General features: G+C 31.4%; 2 protein-coding genes across 4 annotated transcripts; both read right to left on the bottom strand.

Moving 5' to 3' along the window:
- Positions 1–350: 350 nt before the first annotated feature.
- LOC111040224 (NAD(P)H-hydrate epimerase) lies at positions 351–1,514 on the bottom strand. 2 transcript variants are annotated; one of them, XM_022324051.1, is made up of 2 exons: positions 1,341–1,514; positions 351–1,243 (listed from the first exon to the last, which is right to left on the bottom strand). In XM_022324051.1, exon 2 carries the CDS (start codon positions 1,197–1,199, stop codon positions 453–455), a length of 747 nt encoding a protein of 248 aa, XP_022179743.1. In that variant the 5' UTR covers positions 1,200–1,243; positions 1,341–1,514; the 3' UTR covers positions 351–452. The 2 variants fall into 2 exon arrangements, with proteins under 2 accessions (XP_022179743.1, XP_022179737.1); XM_022324045.1 differs by having other exon boundaries at positions 1,313–1,514.
- Positions 1,515–12,873: 11,359 nt separating this feature from the next.
- On the bottom strand, positions 12,874–24,921 carry LOC111040205 (angiotensin-converting enzyme-like). Of its 2 annotated transcripts, XM_022324023.1 has the most exons (12): positions 24,538–24,921; positions 21,071–21,302; positions 18,003–18,161; positions 17,829–17,928; positions 17,536–17,679; positions 17,165–17,356; positions 16,978–17,075; positions 16,486–16,780; positions 14,590–14,833; positions 14,240–14,482; positions 13,362–13,537; positions 12,875–13,138 (listed from the first exon to the last, which is right to left on the bottom strand). In XM_022324023.1, the coding sequence occupies exons 2-12, from the start codon at positions 21,296–21,298 to the stop codon at positions 13,104–13,106; spliced, it is 1,914 nt and encodes a 637-aa protein (XP_022179715.1). In that variant the 5' UTR covers positions 21,299–21,302; positions 24,538–24,921; the 3' UTR covers positions 12,875–13,103. The 2 variants fall into 2 exon arrangements, with proteins under 2 accessions (XP_022179708.1, XP_022179715.1); XM_022324016.1 differs by lacking the exon at positions 24,538–24,921 and having other exon boundaries at positions 12,874–13,138; positions 21,071–21,298.

Consider the following 24,921-nt stretch of genomic DNA (forward strand, 5'->3'; position numbering starts at 1 on the left):
TCTAAGAGCATTTATATCTAGAATTGGAAAGAAGAAACTTAAGAAAATTTCAGCTAGCATTCAACTTTTAGGATATATATATAATATATATATATCCAAGGAAAAGTAAAGAGTAGTCGTACAGACAGTGGATTAATGTAAAGAACTTAATGTGCATTTAATGAAAAATTAAAACTTTTAACACTCGGCTCATAATTATGTTAACATATAGACTAAAACAGAAGTTAGAGGAATAATAGATTTCAAAAAGTAAGCAATATACTATTGCATACTTAAAATGTACTGACTGCAAAAAGAAATAAGAATTCATTTGTACTTAGATAATATATAAAAATAAATTATATCAACACTATAATTTACATTTATTTTTATTTAATTTTTTTCTGAATTAAAACACAAAACAAATATATATTATAAAATATTTTTAAAACTAAATTATGCACACATGTGATTTATAATTGTACGCAACATTCTGCACCAGGATATGCAGGCAATTCTAATTGGTATTTTTCTTCCAGTTCTTTGGGTACAAATCTTCCACCTAAATAATGATATTTTCCTTTGAAACTTTTGGCACATTCCTTTGGTGCTGTCAACGAAATCAACAGCTCTGGATTAATTCCATCACTATCAGGAATTCCTTCTATGCTCCAGCCGCTGGGGACATCTATGCTACAGATTGGTTTGTCGACTGTTTTCAACGCATTCATGACAGGCAGGAATTTTGCTCGCACTGGTGGCTTGAAACTAAAACCAAACAACGCATCTACTATGAGGTCATATGTGGAAATGTTGTCAGCCAGAGAATCAGACACGGGCACACCAGAAGTCTCACACTGATGAACAAGGTTACTGTACAAGAGCTTGTCGGTGCGCACAGGATAATACACTTCGGATAAGTAACCAAATAGTTTCATATGTCTTGCACACACCAGACCGTCACCACCATTGTTACCCGGTCCACAGAGCACTAACACTCTTGGGTGACTAATTGGTGGAAAGCATTTTTGTATAGCTGTGGCACAACTTAGGCCAGCCAGCTCCATTAATTGGTCAACACTAAATTTATACACATTAAACAATTCTTGATCGATGTTGATGGCCTCGTCTTGTTTCAAATATTTTACCATTGTGATCTGCCGTACAAGCGAAATGTTTTTAGAAGTTAATTTCCGAAAAATGTTTAAGACATTTAACATTTAAAGAATAATCTCGATTCTCATTCCAAATTAAATATTAAAACCTAAAAAATACCATTTGCGTTATTACTTGTCACCTTTCGGTTTAAACAAACAAGGTAGTAGGTACCTACCTGGTACCTTATTATACTTTATAGGTACCTGACTGTGGCTCAACCACGACTGAATAGTTAATAATACTCAAGTGGATAAATTAATTTATAATTTTCAAGGCTTTCAAAGATCGGAATTCAACACTAAACACTTGGGCACTCTCTTCTCTTACCTCTTGACGAGGATTATTTTTTATATCATTGTGATTAGATAAAATTGTTATTATTTTGAATTTTCTTGTTAAACTCTTATCACTAACATATTTTAATACTTATCACAGACACAGAACAGCAGGTGGGTTAACTTAGTGTAACCAATTTATTTTCAAAAGCTTCACAATTGTATAAATGTATTAAGCGCAAAAATATTAATAAAACATATTATTGTATCAACCATATATTCTATCTTACAAAATCATCAATTATGCTAATGAATATGAAAAATTTGGGAAGTAGATAAGTGTAGTAAACTGACGATTCCAAAAGCTTTTGAGACAAGCGCAATAAGTACCAATTTGAACTGAAGAATAACGTTTATTTAGCAGAAAATATGGTAAGTGTATAATATACTATAATATAATATAATATAATAGCGTGTGCGTGTGTGACGAGAAGTTGCTCTGGTCTCCGTGGCTATGATACATCTGCCGAGGCTGTGCTACTGCATGGCTCCCTTTTAAGTGGTATTGGCAGGGCTGGCGAAAGTTATGGGCGACGTGGGCGACTGCCCAGGGCGCCAGCGCGGAAGGGGCGCCAACTGAAAATTATTTTTATTTAAATTATATTTTAATAGGCATTAGCAATCTGTACAATTTGAAATATTCATTATCTAATGTCGTTTTAATTGAAGATGCGTCTGCAATTGTCTCATATTTGTATTATGTAAGAATAAAACAGTGTATCGATACCGCTGGTTTTGATGTAAAAATAATGCACGGAACTATGGAACATGGAAGCATACCACCGCATTTGTGTGTGTCAATAAAATATATAGATAGTCGTAATAATAATTATTTTCATATTATATTTACCGATTTATAAATAAATTCATAAAACTAGACGACGACGTCTAGATTCGTTAGAAAAACCGCGGCGGCAAAACCCATTAGGACCTTACGGCTAAAATACCGCGGTGTAGTGTAATCAAAAAGACACAATATTATTGTCTGACGCACACTACGAAACCGCGGAGCTCTGTCATTTGGATGCGCGAACGAGTAGCGTTCTCTCGCCGGCGGGACTATAATACACTTCACAGTTTCACACACAATTATTTATTGTTATGATTCAAAATACATACTAATTTTATTTAACTTACTAAAAAACTTATGTTTTACTACTACTCAAACTAGACGGGGGAGGGGGATTAGGTTAGATTCTGCGCGTATCGTAAGAAAAACAACCACAACATAAAAGACTGAAGGAAGCGCATGTATAACGGGAAAAATCAAAAAGAAAGCGAAAGCGCTAGTCAAGAAGCCGGTTTTTCTGTTAAATTTAATGTTTATTTTATATAACTTAATACCTGTGCCAGTATGCACCGGAAACGATTGTATTTATATTAAACCTAGCAATAAGTATTTAGCAGTAAGCAACTCTAAAGAACTTTACGCTACATATGATGAATTGTACTATACTCAATGGCGCCCGCAGGGGGGGGGGGGCAAAGGGGCCATTGCCCCTACTGGGAATTTTTTTTTAAATATTGTTTATTTAATGTCACGGCGTCACGCATATTAATTATAACATAATTTTATTGACTCAATTGAGATTCATTTATGAAGTTATGTAAAAATTATGTATTTATTATTTTAATTATTGTTCACCAAATGATTGATAACTCGGTTAAATTAATGATAGAGAATAATAGATTAAAACTGAAGTCAATAGTTTCATCAATATTTTTCCTTGGGGCACATGGTCTACCATTAAGAGATCATTCTGATGATTCTACGATTTGTTGAAGTTAGAGTAGAATGTGGTGATACTATTTTAGAGGATCATTTTAAAAATGCCCCAAAGAATGCAACTTATTTGTCTCATCACATTCAAAATAATTTTATTACAATTTTTTGGACGGTTACTTCAAATATTATTTTGGAACAAATTAAAAAAGCTGAATGTTATTCTGTTCTTGCTGATGAATCAATGGATATATGTGGAACAGAACAAATGTCTATAAGTATAAGATATACTTTTAATGAAAACGGATTAACAACTACGAGAGAAGATTTTCTGGGATTTATAGCTCTTAATAAATTAGATGCAGAAAGTATTTCAAATTCCATTATTGAGTCTTTGCTTAATTGGGGCTTAGATTTAAATAAATTAATTGGTCAAGCCGTCAAGGCTATGATGGTGCCAGTACTATGTCTGGCCATATTAGTGGGGTTCAAAAATGAATTCAAGATAGGTATAATAAAGCAATATATGTACATTGTTCAAGTCACCGATTAAATTTAGTGCTAAATGAATTAAATTCTATGTATAACAGAAATTCGGAACACAATTTCAATTATCAAAGAAACAATTATTTTTTTTAAAGAAAGTTCTCTTAGAAATTCAGTTGTTCCAAGTTTGACAAAGTTATGTTTAACAAGATGGTCAGAATCTCACAAAGCATTAAGAAAATTTTATGAAAACTATATTGATATTATTGAAGCCCTAAATTATCTTAAAATTAATGGCAATAGAGACACATCAGTTAAATCACTATATATTTTTAATTCGATAACTACTCTACAGTTTTTAGTTTGCTTAAGGGTTATTGCCAAATATTCAGCTATTATAGAACCAGTCACTAATATATTACAAGGTGTAGATGTTGATTTATTTGGTGTACTATTGTGTCTCTACCATTACTCATGTCTCTAATTGCATACTCTTTGCAAGTGTCGTTTAGATGCATGATTCATACTCCCTTGAGTGAATGATTAGTTGATTCCTTGTCTTCATCACGTGTTATGACTATTACATCATTATTGGTTACGTAGATCCATTCATTCTTAAAACGTTTTTTTTTTATGAAAAATGGTGGTTGCGATTTGAACGTGCATTATTTCACAGGTGCGTGGAGCTTCAACTGGAGCATGTGTAGTAATTGTACCTCACATGTTGGTCGCAGATGTCGTGGATGTAAAGGATTTATTTCAGGACATAATAGGAAATCTCTAGAATGTTTACAATGAGTATGGTACAATTCATCATATGTAGCGTAAAGTTCTTTAGAGTTGCTTACTGCTAAATACTTATTACTAGGTTTAATATAAATACATAATATATACGAATGAGCATTGATTATATTTATGTGAAATCGTCATCGTCAACGCTTGACGTTGTCGGTGCAAACATAGATTTAGTGAAAAAACGACAAATATAAACATTGATTATATTTTATGTGAAATCGTCATCGTCAACGCGAGACGTTGCCGGTGCGAACATAGATTTAGTCAAAAAACGACAAATATGAGCATTGATTATATTTCATGTGAAGTCGTCATCGTTAACGCACGACGTTGTCGGTGCAAACATCGTTTTGGACGAAAACGACGAATATTGGCGTTGATTATATTTTATGTGAAATCGTCATCGTCAACGCGAGACGTTGTCGGTGCAAACATAGATTTAGTCAAAAAACGGCATACATGAGCATTGATTATATTTTTTTTTTTTTTTTTTATTTATTTGTATAAACGCCAAACGGCTTTTTAAATATAGCAATAACGATATTACATAAATTAACGTTAGTGATAAGAATAAAATACATAAATGATAATGTTAAACAATATACTAAGAAATAAGAATAATAATAATTATAATAGGAAAATTACACACGTTGGGTGAATACGAAATTTAAGGCCATATATCAAAATTATTATTATTTAAATTGCGCATAGCTCTAACCAAAGGATCATTAGATAAAAAGTTTGAACGGGAAGTTGGGATGTGAAAGGAATCGGTTGATCTGGTATTGGCGGTAGGAACTCTAAAGCTAATACGCTCAAGGAGACGTGGAGCATCAATTTTACCCTGGATTAATTTTAAAAGGAAGTTGCGATCCGCAATTAGTCGCCTGTCTTCGAGGGAGAGGAGATTAAGCGCGTCCATGACAGGTTGGTATGAATGTTGGGGGTGTTCAATTTTTAATAAGAAGCCTGCATATAGCTTAGGAATCTAGTCTGGACTCGTTCAATAAGTTTTATTTCCGTTTTAAGATGAGGATTCCAAATGACTGACCCATAGTCGAGAATTGAACGATTAAGAGCAGAATAAAGGGTTATAATGCAAGGTGCTGAGTTGAAGTGTTTAGTGTGGCGGCGAACGAATCCCAGAAGACGTAAAGCCATACAAGTGATATAGTCAATATGAGGTCTGAAGGAAAGTGAGGAAGTATATATTATACATAGATCCTTTACTTCAGACACTCGAGTTAGGGGTGAGTCATTATAAGTATATACGTGATCCATTGGAATCCGTGATCTGTAGAATGATATGATTTTACATTTATCAAAGTTTAGGGCAAGGCCGACAGCCTGACACCAGTTAATAAAATTATTGAATGATGATTGAAGGAAGTCACAATCTGTACTGGAAGATATCCTGGAGAACAGCTTAGCATCATCAGCAAAAAGAAGTAAACAGACCGAAGGAACATTGCTAAATATTGAATTAACAAAAATATTAAATAGTAATGGAGATAAATGTCCACCTTGCGGAACGCCAGAAGAAACCTTAAATTTACTTAATGAAATATTGAACAACTTAACATATTGCCATCTATCCGCTAGGTATGAGCGAATCCATGATAAAAGAGGAAAACCTATTCCCAGTTTATCCAAAGTGTAGATGAGAGAGTTATGATCAACTGAATCAAATGCTTTTGAAAAGTCGGTGAAAATAGCGTCAACTTGGGAACTATCTCTAAAGGCATCACGGATAAAGCAAGAAAAATCTAGAGAACTGGTTATAGTGGAACGACCAGGAAAAAAGACATGTTGGTCTGTAGACAATGTAGAATGAAGAGAGCGTTCAATTTTTTTAAGAACTATCTGTTCAAAAAGTTTACCAATGAAGGGAAGATTTGATATTGGTCTATAATTCATGACTAGAGTTGGATCACCAGATTTTAGGATCGGTGTAACACGACTAATTTTCCAAACAGCTGGAAAAATACCCTCAGTGAGAGACTTGTTGAAAATAGTGCAGAGCGGGGAACATAGCACCTCACGACATTTAAAAAGTAAAGAAGCTGGAATATCATCAGGGCCCACCCCACGGACATTAGATAACGTCACGAGAGCATCAGATACGTCCTCAATGAAAATAGATAAATGGCTAGGTAAGAAAGAGAACTGTGGGATTTCAATATTCATTAGAGCTAAGTTAGGGGCAGCTGAAGGTTGTTTATAAGTAGAGGCGAAGAAAGAAGAAAAAAGTTGAGCAACATCGGGACCATTAGCAGAGATATCATTCAAGTATACTTGATTAGGAATCGAAGAAGAGTCATGACTCAAAGACCAGAAATCACGTGGGTTAGAGGAGAGTCGGGATTGAGCAACATTGATATGAGTCCTTAGACATGATTTAGATAATGCTTTACATTGAGAACGAAGATTGGAGAACGAGTTGTAGTCATGGAACGAGCCTGTTTTTTTGAATTATTTATGAGCTGATTTTTTTTTTAAAAAGAAGAGATTTGAGAACGGGGGAAACCCATGACGGGAAGGTTGATCTAAGAAATGATTTAAGTGGAACGAATCGTTGAATGGCGTCAAGAATAGAATAATGTAACCTTGTGGCAGATAAGTCAGCAGGCTGTGTGTTAAAAGTAGTAGACCAGTCATTGTCGGCTAAGGCTTTAGCAATAGAGTCAAAATCAGCATTGTGAAAATCACGAAACGAGTGACTATCATCTAGCATAAATAAAGGGAAAGGAACTTGATAATTAAATGACAAAGCTGGATGATAGATGTCACAGGGGACAAGACTGACTGGAGCTACATCAACAGAGATACTTTCTTTATTGGCGAATATCAAATCAAGAAGGGAACCAGAACTGTTGTATATAGAATTCAATTGGAGGAAGTCCATACTGATAAATTGATCACCAATTAGAGAAGATTTATCATTGACTGTGCCACTAAACATGAGACCCTGGTTAGTGGAACTCCAGGATGTACCTGGTAAGTTAAAATCACCACAAAATACACCTAGATTACAATTAGATGATTCCCACGTTAGGTCTACAGATTTCGTATAGGTATCGTGAAGTGACAGGTTTGCATTGGGGGGAGGGGGGGGATGTATACCACACTAATGAGAGCAGAGAGTTCATTTGTTACAGAAATACGAACAAATAATTGTTCGACATTTTGTACACCAGTAGGGACGAGCTGAGGCCGTAAATTATTCCTAACTGCTATAAGAACTCCACCACCACGAGAGAGGTTGCTAGAATGAATGCTTCTATCACATCTAAATATAGTATAACCGGAAAAGTTAAGCTCAGCATTGTTTATATCATCAGAGAGCCAGGTCTCCGTTAGTAAAAAAATATCATATGATAAAAGAACAAAGTTAGAATGCAGATTGAATAATTTTGATCTAAGGCCTCTAACATTTTGGTAATAAAAATTTAAATTATACATTTCTTTACTTAACGATAGATAATTAGTTTTAGAGAATTTATTTTTGAATGAGAGAAACTCTTGTACATAGATATTCATGGAAGAATTGAGATTATTACAAATAGTACAGTTAGGGGTTACCGTGAAGATAGGATGATGACAGTCCTTGGAGATGAATGAATGCATGCAGGTGACTAGTTTTTTGAAAGCGAAGAAGACGGATGATTCGAGTGACTACCAGAAACACCACCATCATTAGGTATAATAAGTGGAATTCCATTCCTATACTTGATGGAGATGTTGTGTTCACCGTTTTTCTTACGGTTTTCAAGCTCTGTGTAGACACGACGAATTTCTTGACGCTTGAGGAGGGTGCGGTCACGTGAGATGGAGATTGAGTTAGCTGGGACCTATTGAGTTCGCTTATGAGAGTTGAAGACAGACACCAAGCTGAGAGCCATTTCCTTAGATTGAAGTACCACCTTTAGAGGTCGAGGTTTACCACTTATCTTGCGGCCCAACCTAAATAACTTAAGATCGTGAGGTAAAGTTAAGTTACACGGATGAATATTATCATTGAGTAATTTAATATCAGATGCAATTCGAACTGTAGGATCATTGGAAGAAGACTCTTGGAGGCCATGCACTATAATGTTACGAGCACATATTTCACGGTTAGCAAATTCTTGAATCAGCTGAGGCATGTTACTTGAAACATCAGTAGAATTTTCCAAAACTTGAATTCTGTTATTGAGGGTAGCAATTTCGTTGCGGAGGGTAGTATTTTCCGACCTTATCTCAACGAGTTGGGATTTAAGAAAATCAATACTTGATAACAATTCAGCTAGTTTAGAGTTTTGTGACAAATTCATAGCTTTACACTATCCAAGCATATCAATCTGTGAACTGCGAATCTCTGCGATAGAGTGATGAAGATCATCCATGGTTACAGGAGCCGAAGCTTTTTATTAACAGTTGCAGATCTAGTATTAATTTGTGATGATTTTGTTGGGGTTGGAGACATTATGCAAATTTGACGACAAAAGTAGATTAAAATAATAAAGGAATTGGTAAGTTAAGGGATAATTTGAAAATAAGGTAATCACTTGACTCACGGTGTATAAGTGATCGCGTCGTTTATAAATGCTTCTAGGCACACAGTGTATATGTCGCACGTATGTGGTCAGTATCGCGTCGAGTTAGGTAATTAACGGGCGGCGGGAGATAGCATGGCCGAGTCAACCAGAACACACGATAAAAACTTTTAAAATAACCGGCGGACGAGTATTTCAACAAATACAAAGAAAAACTGCCCTTAGAGGGAACATTTTGAGCAGACCGACTCGAAACCGACACCGGTCTACGCGCGCACTTTTTATAGAACAGTTAAGACATAAAACGTAATAAACGACCAACTGTAACCGGAGAAAATGTAGAAAAACTGGGAGAGATATTGTTGTTATCAAACGCATTACCAACGTTTTTTTTGTACTTTATACACTGTATGTAAAATCGTCATCGTCAACGCACGACGTTGTCGGTGCAAACAGCGTTATCGGTGAAAACGACGAATATGAGCATTGATTATATTTTTGTGAAATCGTCATCGTCAACTCTCGACGTTGTCGGTGCAAACATCGTTTTAGCTGAATATGGTGAATTTTTGGTCGGATTATTTGTGATCGGTACACATAAAGTATTATAGTTTATCCAAGCAACATCTCCGAGGTGATGACTTTTATGAAAAAAATTATTGAATTATTGAATTTAACGCAAATAAACAATTTTTATTGTAAAAATTATCGTTATTAATAGTTTCGATTTTTAACTTGTGCTGGTGTTCTAGTGACTTTACAACGCAAGCCGTTATCGTCATCTGCATAGCAAAGCAAAGCATATTTGATGGTCATGCCGTCATGGTGTTAAATATAGGCGAATTGCAAAATTAAAAATTAAGCAAATGCAAAACCATAACTAAATGCTATAATATGAGATTATAAATATGCATGGAACTTTTGAATATTGTCCCAAGTTATTTACGCAATTGTTTACTTTGCATGGTATAAGCAATGATCATTATATACCACTTTTATTTGCATTACTTCCAGACAATAAAACTTCAACTTACGTAAATTTATTTTAAAATATCACACATTTGTGTAATGCACGTGAACTTTCTCTAAAACCAAATTTATTTATATCTGATTTTGAAGAAGCAATTCATGTAGCATTGAGACAAGTCTGGGATGACACTAAAATATTTGGTTGTAGATTTCACCTAACTCAATCGTGGTATAGAAAAATTCAGGAATTAGGCTAATCCAACGTATATCAAATTAATAAAACAGAAGAAAGCAAGTGGCTAAACCATACATATGGGTTGCAATTTATTTCTCCAAATGAGGTCAATAACTGTTTTATTGAATATTTTATGTCATCGATCCCTAATGGCATAAGATTTCAAAAATATGCCGATTATTTAGTTGACACATATATCTATGAAGAGGCTAAATTTCCACCAATAATTTGGGCTGCGAATATCGCGTCACTAGCTCTCACCACTAATGCTTGCGAATCATATCATTCAAGTTTCAATTCCGAGTTCTATCACCCACATCCTACTATTTACCACTTTTTGGACGTACTGAAAGGATTTCAAACCAAAACTTTGATTAAAATTAAAAGTATACATCTTAAAAAACGAAATTCTACTAAAAATAAAATTCGTTTGGAAACTTTTCAACAAATATATATGAAGACTACAGACAAAATAAAATTGACAGAAAATGCTTAGTTTCTTCATTAAGCTATAAATATAAAAAAAAAAACGTGAGTAAGCTAGGTATTATAAGTAGCTAGGTATTTTAATTCAAAAATTAAATGTTATATTACGAAAATTTTACATACTAAACGAAAATTTATATTTATACATTTATTTATAATTATAATTTGACTGATTTTTATATGTTATATTATTAAACGAAAATTTACTTATTTAATATGCATGGAGTTCGTTTTACTTGTATACATTTATTTATAATTATAATATGACTGATTTTTATATGTTTTATTNTGGAGTTCGTTTTACTTGTATACATTTATTTATAATTATAATATGACTGATTTTTATATGTTTTATTACTAAACGAAAATTTACTTATTTAATATACATGGAGTTCGTTTTATTTGTGGCGCTAATTACAAACTTAAAAAGTAAATTACCAAAATACAATTTTAGATGTGGCGCAAATTACATGTATATATTTTTTTTTTTTTTGGTTGTTTTTGGCGCAAATTACATACGCCCCTTCTTTACTTGAGGGAAGTCGGGACTTCCATCTTCGAGGGGAGGAATGTAGTAAACCGACGGAGTCGGTTTATACACAAAGTATACATTCTACTAGGAATATAATAAGTAATACTATACTTCGATTTGACATTTTGACGATGCATTTTTATAATATATTTTTCATATATATGCTAATGCACAAAATTACGAATATCAAATAGTAATAAACTAAATACCTGGAGCGTCGCTAAAAGTAATGGCACAAGTCTTGCTCGAGTGCTTTTCTAAAAATCCATACGAGGACAACAACAACTCCTAGTCGGCGACTTATCAAATCCACCTCTAGTCTCTACCATGTGCTTGTTAGCCAGAAGAGTTTCTGTATAGATACAGAACTCTCCCATAGTAAATTTAGAATTAGTCTGACATCACACATTTGTAGGACTTAGTTTGGCCGTTGAGCCTGGTCGTCAACATCGTCGCCAAAAATAAGTCTATTCCCAGTATTATAGGTCAAACTAATTTCTCGGGCGGAGACTTTTCGCTCTGTTCTCAAATGTACATGATATTTTTTAATAAACTAACTTATGTCTTATAGTTAACTCACAGTGTCGTTTGTTCAATTTACTTAAAACCTATCCTGCAACCAACCCGATTCGTACACTGACAGACACCAGCGTTGAAGAACTCTTTTTATGAGGGATCACTACAAGTGCTTAAGTGCTTCGATAAACTATTATTACTATATTTTAGTGTTGTAAAATCCGGAAACGGAACTACAACCAGAACCATAAAATTACATTTTCTTAAAACCTGAACCGGAACCAGATCCTCATCTTGAAATAGTTAAGAACCAGAACTAGAATCGGAACTGTAAAATCTGAAGGTACAAGTCCCTGGATTACAGTTCTACTATATATAGTTGTATCATGTAGGTCGTATAGGTGTCGAGTGTACTGGGCACCTCGTAATCAAGAAAGTCACTGTAATGTAGCTACTATCTACTTATATGTTAAAATCTTAATTTGAATTCAATGATTAATCATTGTACACGAAAAACCATTTTGAACGAATAATAAAACTGCAGCTAATATTATATACTTAGTATATATTTTCATGATAAGTTTTTTAGATACTTCTATTGCATATTCAAGTAATTTATTAGTTTTAGTAACTTGAAGTGTTAGGTTGGTTGAATTTTTATAGAAAACATTGTATTTTTTAATTATTAATAATTTATTATTATATGGTATTATATTTTTATTATTGTTATTACTTATTAACTTTTAAGTCAAAATCGTCTTATTGATGTGGAACGGTGTGATAGTATTAATTCCTGTTCGTAGGATAAATATTAAATAGGCAAGTAAGGCAATACAAATAGGTCTAGATGGCTAAGTACTAAATAGTAAGTACTATTGATATCATATTATATCAAAATGTACATAATATGATAACTGATAATTTGATAATTTGATATACATTTAAACATTTGTAGGCGGCACATAAAACATGTAGGTAAAAGGTAGCAGCGTGCGCACAACAGGTCTCAATACCTTATAGCGTACCGAGCTTTCATTGAGCCACCCTATAACCAACTAAAAATAAACATAAACAACGGAAAAGTGTATATTAATTATTCTTTTTTTTTTAATAAATAAATACCTAATAACAATACAGCATTTATGTCGAATAGAATAAAATAAAATTAATAACTTAATATATTAATAAATTAATGAAATAGTAATGTACACATTAAAAATGCACTGAAACATTAAAACCTAGTGTACCAAACTAGCGTATCGAATAGCTCATAAACGAATAATTACTATAATAGTTATATGATTATAATACTGTCAATCACTAATAAAAAGAGTAGTATCATAATAAATCAAAATTAAGGTTGGCTTGTTTCACCCTTCTTCAAGCAAACTGAAAAGAAAAAATAACAAGAATTATTACAAACGAATAATTTAATAGATTGCTTAATAAATGTATATTTTAACACGTCATATTTATAAAAATAATATTTAAGGAAAAAAATATTAAAAGATAGTCAATAATATAGTGTTTTTTGAAATTCTAAATTATATTTAGGAAACATCTAATATTGACCTATACATATATAATATATTATGGTGTGCATGGTACTTACTCTTTTTATCTGTTTCCCAGCCAAGACGTTCTCCAGTTCTTTTATTTTCATTTTGAAGCCATTCGTATAGAGGACTGAAATAGTTTAACAAAGGTCCAGCGTCCATATCTCTTTGCCCCGTTAGTAGTTCCATGGCGTCAAACCACGGTTTCGACGATCCTAATTTCAGCATGTCTCTAAAATAATATTAAAACAAACTCATTAAGTTATTTTTATGTACCCTCACGAGTTCTTCTTCAAATTACAAATCAAAATGTTCGTAAATAATAATTCCATGATTCAAATGTTCTTATTTTTTTTTTTTTGTGAGATCCATGTATTTTTACACATTATGGAACAGTAATATCATAATAGCATAGGCCATAGACTACCATTTATAATAAATATATGGAGTGGCTTGGTGAGGCATGGTCGTACACGTTCAAACTGCGGAAACGCTCTGAGTGTACGTACCGGTCGGCGTTGCTAGCTCCCGGATGGGTTACCACCTGGGATTTTTAGCAACAAAATCCTTGCTACATATACAAAACGTGTTCTAAACCAAACCGTTTCCCCCTACAAACAGCCAATGGCCATAGTTGCCGGGCTTTACTTCAATAAAAAAAAAGAAAAATTATATCGAATTAAATATGCATTGCATTTTTTAAAAATCACTAGCTATCTTTAAAATACATTTGGTTATCGGTTAATGGGCAAAGGTATATTACTATATTAGGTATATTTTAGATTATAAACAACACATATTTCATTCGCTCTCGTTTAGGATCCCAATTCTTAAAAAAAAAATTGTTTTGTTTTAGCTCATAAAATATCAAGATTGATGGATTTAATGTGTTTAAAAAATATATATAATATAATTATTATTTAAATTATCTCACTTGAAAGCGTTTCCGGCATTTGTACTTTGATATATGTCACATTCGTGTAACGGTTTGCTTGCTGGATTTTTCGGATCAAACTGGCCAGCTTTCTCGCACAATGCTTGATGGAATTGAAATTGTACGATGAAACTCACAAAGTATCTAATGTAAGGCACGTTTCCAACGATGTGGTACTTGGATCCCGGGTCAAAATCATTTTCAGTTCTGGTCACCGGTGGCTCGATTCCTTGATAAGAATATCTACAACAGACATTATATCCTTTATATACTTATATACAATGGTCGGTATGTATATATTTCAATACAATTTATGAACGTCTCAAGAATATTAAATATGGTCTAATCACTTAAGTTTCCACCAGTCGCAGTTGTATTGATCTTCCGTTGTGATACCTTTGAACACGTTCCACCTCCATAAATCCATTAAATATCCGAAAGGTAAAAACACTATTTTTTCTAATCCAATCTTGTACAGATAATTTATATCAGCTTCGTAAGTACGGCTTGTCTTAGGCAACAGACCAATCTTATGCAAATGCTTTGGCGTGGACACAGACAAAGCAATTGTATCTCCGATCGCTTCATGGAAACCTATTTAGACGAGCAATAAACTTTATAATATTAAGATTCAAGGTATAAGTGCATAACTTCATAGTAATTAATTAAATTAGACACTAAAAATTACTTCAAGATTAAGTTTTTACCATAACATACTATTATCACACGTTCACGCAGGTAAAACTTAAAATAATAGATAAACGCTATACATGAAGTCGAATATAGATGATTATGACTTTCGTAGAAACTAAACGTTGATCAAAAATATAGTAACCAGTGGTGCCGGGCCAAATGTAAAACATGGGGGGCAAACATATTATTCCACCTTCCAAAGGAAAAAATAATAATTTAGATAAGACATTTTAAATACCTAGCAAAAATGATTAGTTAAATTTAATTAAAATTGATATTACGTAAATATTAATCTCCTCATGAATAAAAAATATTTAATATTTAAATTTCAAGCAAGTTAATAAAGTTATTTGATTATTTTTTAACTTAAGTCATAACTCATAACTGCAGATATTTAAGATTTCACGGAAAGTATTAAATAAAATAAGTTAAAACCAAAAAAGTGTTTAAGAGTCATTACTATATTATTGTATCTCCTACAACAAACTTATTACTTCTTATATTTTTAATCATATAGACTTGATAAGTGAACCTAGTTTAGCGAAATTCTAGATAATATGCTTCAGTGATAATGCATAATATCACATGAAGTGTATCAGGTATTTACAGAAATGCTATGAAATTGCGTTTTTAAGTTTGTTGTTTGTTGTTTGTATCTAAGGACCAAAGGGATGTGCTAAAACCGGGGCTATGAATGGACCGCTGCATGTGTAGCTTCGGTTCACAAAGGAAGGAAGTTTATTATTCTTGTTCACTTATCAATTGTATAGGTTTAATTGTATAAAAATGCCTATGCATATAATATACCTATACACCAGAACAATAGTGTTAATGTGTTACACAACATTTGTACACTCTATAAAGTTTTCTTATCGATGTAGTCACTGTCCGTTATTGTACATAAATATATAATCACACGTGCTCGTTAATGGTCTAAATAAAAAAAGATGTAGATATGAAGAATGAACTACAATATAATTTATTCACTATATACATTGCTGCCGAGAATGCTTTTTATTATTAATGACAACAGTTATTATAATTTGATGTTACACCAACGAAAAGTCCGATATTAATACTTAAATAAATAAATCGATAAATGTGTAATGGGCTTTTACTAACATACAGAGTTTTTTTCACACTTAAACAGTGTAGGAATAAAAATGGTTGGGTGTAGTGTATACTATTAAAAATATATCAAGTATTATGTAATGTGTATCATTTTGTTCTGCAAGAGCAAGACACACAAACATTACCTAATGAATGTTCTGAATAAAAAAATAATTTTTAATTTAAAAGCTTTTAACGTTTGTTTGTTTTTTAGGTTAACATTTACGACTATTTAAATTTTTATAACTTTTAAAGCATTCAACTGATATACTGATATGACACTATACGTTACATAGTGCAATACTTTAATAGGTATTAAAAATCACAATAGTTACAATACAATATTGCAAATTACAATACTGTACAATACTACATATTACAATTTACAATACCTACCCGTATATTGTCAAATTATTTGATTATAATAATATATAATAATATACCTTCGTTAGCTCCTTCGCGGTATATGAATGGCTGGTCTTTGTATTGTAGGAAATATTGGATGTGTCCCATCTCGTGGTGGGCAGTTATGAAATCCATAAAATTTACCGATGTGCATTGTTTGATTCTAAAGTCATTAGAATCGTAAAAGTCCCATGCTGATGCATGGCATACCAGATCGCGACCATTTGGCTTCTCCAAAATAGATTTTTCCCAGAAAGTTTGGGGCATTGCGCTCAGGTTTAACGATGTGAAAAATTCTTCTGCCACTTTAAACATTTTTTTCGGAGTGTAGTTCTGAAATACAAAATACGATTTTATTTTCGGCGGTGTTTATAAAATTTGGTCAGTATATTGCTTGGCATGTTATGATATGACACGTCTGTTCAACAGAAAAAAATAGACAAAAGCTGCAGACCCAGGGGTTTGTGTAACTTTCCTTAAAAAACCTTATTTTGTAATAATTAAATACATTGATAACTATAGTCTATTACCTGATTGATCATGGCGGATGTGGGGTTTACGTCGTCGATGGTTGGATAGGGTCGAGTAAATTCATCCAAACGTTCCCACGACTGCGCCCACATATCACCTGACAAACATGTACAGCGAATGTCATAGACGTCATTATAATGCAATAAACGACTACATGATTAGCAGCTGTCGTAAACTTAAACTTACCGAGCAAATGTGCTGGTATAGGTCCTCTTTTCGTGATCACCGAGTCACCGTATAATTCCCTCAGCTTTCTGCGCACGTAGGCGTGTATCTGCAAGTACAAAGGTTTGATCTGGTTCCATAAACGTTCCATTCGTGGCCGAAAGTCGTCGACGTCGTATCCTCGAATCCAAAATTCTGCAGTATCCGTGTAATCTATGAAAAACGCAATAATATTTTAATACACTAATCATAAAGTTTAATGGTGCGTGTGTGTGTGTGTGTGTGTGTGTGTGTGTGTGAACGATATGAAAAAACGTCCAATTCGATTGGAAAAATAAAACCATAAGATATGTGTATATAGATTTGTACTGCGCTACACAATATTACTCAACTGTTTAATCTGGCCGCTTCGTTGGACAGTCTTACGTATTCCGGATACATGGATCGAACTTTTTTTCCCGTAGCCTCTCTCCATTGCACCCACACGTGTTTCAGTTCGTTTACATCAGTACTTTTATCCAATATGTCATTTATATCTTGAAGTAAAAAATAATAAAATGTATAATAACACTTTAACCGAACTATAACTGACTTAACATTAATTCGTTTGCACGCATATTAGTTACATAACCAACTAATGTAAATGATAAATGGTTGATGTTTATATGCAAACAAATATTTATACCTGGTTCCAAACTCAAAGTTCGATTTGAATTGTTGTCGCCGTACTCAGGAATGGTTGCTCTGCCGTACAAACTTTCCATTTTCGAAACGATTTCATCTAACTACAAAATATTACAAAGACTTATATTTTACAAGTATTTAATTTTTTTTTTTTATCAATACTTTGTATACATACTTTTTTCAATTTTTCTTCTGGTAAAGCATCTGTTCCTAAGACTGACATTAATTTGAACTGTCTTTTGATATCCGGATTTTTGTATGTTGACCATGGATATTTAACAGTTTCTTCCCACATACGCTTTAAGAACTTGCTAAACTCTAAGTTGATGGCAAGCTATTTAAAAAAAATAATAAATTGCATTTTTAGTTAATCTTGAGTATCGATATCAATTGTATAATACCATTTCTTAATTCAACAATAGGCTTAATCGAATACAAATAATAATAATAATAATAAAACATCCTGGTAATAAATAAAAATAAACAAAACATATTAATTATCTTACGATTTTAAAGGTAATATTATTTTATACTCGTATTTTACACAATACACAATAATATTATATTATTTTTGGTGATTAATTTAATTTTAAATATAAAAAAACCATGTTTACAAACATTCATAAAATATGTTCGATATATATTGCATACACGTATCAGATTTGCCTATACAAGACGCCTTTATAGATAGAAGAAAATACGACATGATTACGAGAAAAACTGTGTTTATTTATTATTGTTTTTTTTTTTTTTTAATAAACGTATTATTTTTCAATTTACAATCCGTAGTTATAAATTAGTCATCTTTTTTGTAGAGAAAAGAGGATAATATAGTTATAGTGATGAATTTCAGAAAAATAATTTGGTCATTGCCATATTGTATATGGTGGACATGAGAATACATGTTCCGAGAAGTTGTAAAATCGACCCCAATGAGTAATAGCGTCAATAGCGACTGTAATACTGCAATGCCCAAGACGAATGGACAGATTACAAAAGGATCTCAACGCGCTGGGAATAATGCATGACCTATAATACTAAGCTAATGAAGAAGAATAAAAAGTCTGTCTTTTGTTTTTCTAGCAGTGTATGATGCATAATATGCATTTTAAACGTCTACTTAAACATTGTATAAAGTTAGTAAAAAAATCGCTCGTACATTTTTCGTTATATACATAATATATTTATTATGTTACATTTAATATTTACGATTTACATACTATTTATTATAATTATTATCTATGATTACTGGTAGTATTTTAGATATAAGACTTCAATTAACTTTTAGTAAAAAACATTAAAATGATAACTTCGCGTTTGTTGATTTCAGATAATATATTAATGTGGTAAAGGTGCTTATGAAAACATTTGAATATATTTAATTGATTTTAATCCGACTAATTCATACATATAGGTTAATATTATTATAGACATTCTTCTTAAACGGAATATTTATAAATAAAATATACGAATGAAAATGAAACCAAAATCTAATTATATAATACATAATAGAACATATAAATAGAATAAAAAATGTTTAATGATGATTTAAAATACAGCAATATATTTTAATATTATAAAAATGACGGATAGTTAATAATTATATTATATTCTACGCATATTAAACAGCAATAATATAATATAAACTGTTGTTTATTGACTTGTAATAACTATAGAATGATAAAATAATATAAATGATAATGTATATAAATAATATAATAAAATGCTCGATTGGATAAAGTCAAGTTCATATTATATATAGGAATAATTGTATCAAATATTAAAATGTTTAAAATTTCAATAGTAAAAAAATAATATACATTATATTATGCATATATTATGTAATTATTAGTAAAAATATTCAAATATATAAAATAATTTTTATTGTACGATTTATCATGAATGTTTATCTGCCAGACACTGTAATATGTATAATCTGCATTCTTGTATTTATTTTTACAATTCCATTATTTTGAGTTATCTGAGTACCTGTCTGAAAAATTGTATTAAAATATCGCCAGACATTAAATAAAGGTACGTGGGTACATATTATAAATGTAAAAAAATTAAAAATAAATAAGATTTTAAGCGCCACGTCACGTACGCGTCTGCTAAAACGGCAGGTTTGACATGAAATCAGATTTTATTAAAACATAACTCAATATTATAATTAAATTGACTCGTGATCAAAAATGTATTTAATAATGAATTTTCACGTTGACAATGCCAGCTCACGACAGGTGAATTTAATTCGATAGAGGTGTTAGTATATAAGTACTTACACCAATTATACCTACTGACTTTTGATCCGATTAAAAATTAATCCATTTGTATCCGAGACATTAAGAGTTTGACAGTCGTTTATTTTACATGTCGTTTTTAGCGAAAACTTTAAACGTATAACAATCAACTCGGGTGTCTAAAGAGATTTTTATTGCGTTATACAACCCATTACCATTACTGTCTTCTCTCGACTCTTTTGCTAAAATGATTATCATAAATCGCATAAAATGGCGACATCATGACTATAATGTATACACGTTGTACCTAAATTGAAGCAACATAATCGGTTTGTAATAATTATTATAGAGCATGTAGACTGTAATATACCTATCGCTTAAATCGTTTGCTGATGTCATAGATTCATTATTCAATATAAGACTTTTTTCAAATAACTTATTCCACTAATCGTAAAAAATTTTAAATTATACAATTATTCAAGTATCCAGGTATAGCGATATGGGTGAATCTGAGTGTTAAGTATGGTAATTATCACCTACAAACATTATTTCCCATCTATCTATATATTCACGAAGCAAGACCGAATCATTGATAAATTTAAACTTTTCTGCCCGTATACCAACCAATTAACAAGTAGGAAGTAAAATCTCGTCACAAAAATAATTTAAAACAATGTACTTTTTTACCATTGTATACTTTATACTTTATATACAGTTAAGTTATTGTACATTGTTTGTATAACTATATTGAGCTATATGCCTATATTTAATAAACATTTGTTTTATTAATTACTATACATTTTAAGTTTAAATAGAAATTATAATATTTAATATTACCTACCTACCTAATAATAATGTCTGTTTGTCATCGAAACAACTTGAGTTGCAAAATACAGGTTACAATTAAGATAAACGTTATAATATTGTTTAATGCATAAGATAATGGGCAGTTAACGGCGTACTTAAAGTTTTCCCAAAGTTAATAATAATATAATATACATACCTTTTTTTCAGCATTCTCGTTAGTTAAGTTTGTTAACCAATTCCAATTGGCGTGTATGACTCGGTTTGTCCACTGGGTCAGTTCGTAATTTGCTTTTTCCAAATATTTGGAAGCTTCGGCTTCAGAGCAGTAAGTGCACTTTTTTATTCCAGCGGATAGGACTGGCTGCCAAACGATCGTACTCGATAGACATAGTATGACACACAAATGATACAATTTCATTGTCATGATGCTATAACACAATATTACAAACATAGAATTACCTGACAATTAATTGTACAAAATTTAATTATACTATATATTATTATGATAAATTTGATATTTCCAAAGAATTGTAATAACCCTATTTACCCTTTTCTCTATCTGGTTAAAAAAAAATGATGTAATATTACATTTAATTTATTACTTATTTTTGTTAATGATATAGGTACCCTTAGGAAACCTAGCATAAGTTTATTGACTTACATAAGCATTTAAAATTATTTCGAAATAAATGAAATAAATTAGCAAGATCTAAAAATCTGGTGTATATGAATTAACAATTGAATGTTTTATTTTTAAAAAGAACACATCATACGAATATATTTTTCTTTTTTCGGTGTTGTATCAAAAAGTAAATTACATATTTATGTTATTTGCAAGCATATTATACAGGTTACAGAACAACATATCGCCTTTAATCCTCCTACAGCAGTAGGAAACATTGAGTGGGCCCTTTGTATTATATTATAAAAAGATATAAAATTCAATTCAAACAATCAATTTAATGATAAATATATCAAAAAACGCAGTTTAAATTGTTCGATAAATTCAATTACAATATTATAAGACAATTAGTAGATATACGTCTTATAACGATAGTAGTGAACATTTTTTTTTCGCAAAATAAACCTAAAGTGTCTAATATATAATTAGGTAGATAGGTTTGATATTTAATGTCATGGTTTGAATATTATTAATTTTTTGTCACGAGTATTTGTTACGGTAAACAGGATTAAACTGCAACGGTTTTGTTATTTTACAGCCTTGTCTGGTCTGGTCAATAATATAATATAGAGAAAACCAGTTTTATTTTTACTTCGATTTAAGCACTCTCTGTACGCTGTACAGACATTTTAGTTAAGTCATTCAACCTTGCTAAGTTGTTGAAAAAACTTTGACCCAATATAATTATATTATAACTGTATGGTTAAAAATAAATCTAACTGTTTTCGAATATTTGAACATAAATAAGAATTTTAAAATACAAAAACAAATATTGAGCTGGTCGAATCATTGTGTTTTCTATACATAATATTATCATCATATCAATACAGAGTCCTAATACATTAATGTACATTTCAATTAAAGTTATACTCATATTTTCGGACCTGTGTACCTGTGTATTATTTCATACCCACCCAATATTTCATCATTATCAAACGGATCATTTAACTCTTTTGATGTTTATATTTAGATACTTACTCATACACTTATATTTTCAATAAAACTATATTATATATAAAATATATATACGTTTAATATTATATTGCGTAGTGCACCTTGTCCGTGGACTGTGGTTTCAAATTGCAATACTTAACAATTTTAAATATGTACCAGAAATATGTGGATGCATTCTAAATTATTTTTCAAAATTATTCAAAAATAATAAACATAAATGTTCAAGTTTCAAAATAAAAGATATTAGATGCCAACACTTTAAAAATTAATGACAACATAATTTAAGTTAAAAGAAATATTTGCTTGGTGTTATCTATTAAAATTAATTTGTTCTATAGCTGTAGGATATTGTTAATTTGAATTTACTATCATTGATCACCAATGTCATAGGTTAATATTAAGAAAAAATTAATTTCATTTACAATTTAGCATGCATCTGATATGTGAACATGTATTTTAATATTTGCTTAGTTAACTAAACATAATATGTGATATACCTCGCCACTATAATATATTATGGCCATATTGCCATAATTCATAGTAATGTGTGTATTTTGATAAGACGATTATAGATTACATGGACATATGAAATCGATAAATTTTCTTTTTGATTGTCCACTACATAATTTATTAATGAAAATTGCTTTATAATAATATATTATAATTAATTGGGGATTTTGACATTTTCTTATGTATGTATTATAATATTTTACGTATGTACGATGAATGATGATAGACAGGTAATGATAAATGTATATTGTTAATTTATTCCGTTTATTATTTTCGGCCACTAAAGACATATGCAATTTAATACAATAGCATTTCTCAAGTTATTGTATGTATTCAATTACACTGTTTTATATACGTAATACATTTCTAAACTAATAAAATATATGTACCTATAAATTATCATTATAATGCGATTAAATTTCACAATATTCTTCTTCACATGTTGAGATAAATTGTTTGAATACCTATTGCGCAATTAACATCACTCTTTAGTCTTTACAAAAGCCTACTTTACGTTTCGCTATAGATATCATAACAATATATTCGTCGAAATAAGAAATCTATAGATTTTTAAACTCAAATCTTAGGTATCTACCTTAATCTTATCACGTGTATTAAAAAAATAAAATAAATTTATTAAGTAAGCATAATAAATTAGTTAATTTTTAGATAACAAGATGCCTTAATTAATCATTATTTTAATTTACAAAATTAAACAATATTACTTTAATATTTATACTATATGCATGTATAATGCACCTAACCAAATAACCAGAACAGTATAATTTATTTTATTTTAATACGAATTTGTATCACCTCATGTTCAACACACATATTTATACATATGTGTATGTATTGGTACCTAGTTATTTTATCCGAAATCAAATCATAGGTATCGATTATTTACAGCATATCTGAATTATTGTAATACGTACATTATTTAGTATTGCGTATTATTAAGTAGGCAGTTTTTATTTCATAAAACAAGTCAAATCGATAAAAAAGAAACAAACGAAAAACACAAAATACTTTAATTTGAGTGGAGAGATGTAGACTATGGTCTATGGAACTCTTTTAAAGTATTTATCTATGCCGTAGGTCCTATGGGTATACTTAACTATAATTATCTATAATTGTTAAGATGATTTTATGGAGACTTCATATAAATCAGAGTCGGGTAGTTAAAAGTTGAGGTGGTAAGGGTAACATAAGCTACCTAAAAACCCATGGTATATATCGTCAGCTATTTGTCTGTATGCGGTTCAAAATGAATTAAATTTGAAAAAATCAATAAATAATATAATTATAATATATATTTCATATAATATAATACGGATAAGTGTCTACTTGTATACAAGGCTAGATTAGTAACACCAGTAGAGTTACTGATTGGACCAACTGTGCACACGTATAGACACTCCATTATTATATGCTATTATATTTATTATGATGTATGATGGATACGTATCGGAACGGATTCATCTTGTAAGTAAATAGTGGTGTAATCGATCACTAACCTGCAGAGCACATTAATCGCGAAGTCCGTACTGTTGTGGTGACGTCGGTCGAAGAATCGTTGGGCCCGCGCGGCAGAGGCGACCTCGGCGGCGGCGAAATCGAGAGTCTTGTAGGTGCGTGCGCCGTCGTCAGCGTCGCGAATACGAGTGACCACTGTTTTATAGTGATTTCTTCACGTCTCGTCGTCGCTGGAATGGAATATGAAATCGAATCGAATTCGAATCGCATCAGAGCCCTATGCGAGTTTGCACGCCACGGAATAACTGCAGGTATAACACTGAACGACGAAATATAACGCTGCTGCAGATGCAGAATGGGCCGAGATGACGAAGACAGCTACGGCCACTACGACGGCCACTACGACGATTGAGATGATGATGATG

This window comes from Myzus persicae, unplaced genomic scaffold (assembly GCF_001856785.1).
Source record: "Myzus persicae strain clone G006 unplaced genomic scaffold, MPER_G0061.0, whole genome shotgun sequence".
Taxonomy (NCBI): Eukaryota; Metazoa; Arthropoda; class Insecta; order Hemiptera; family Aphididae; genus Myzus; species Myzus persicae.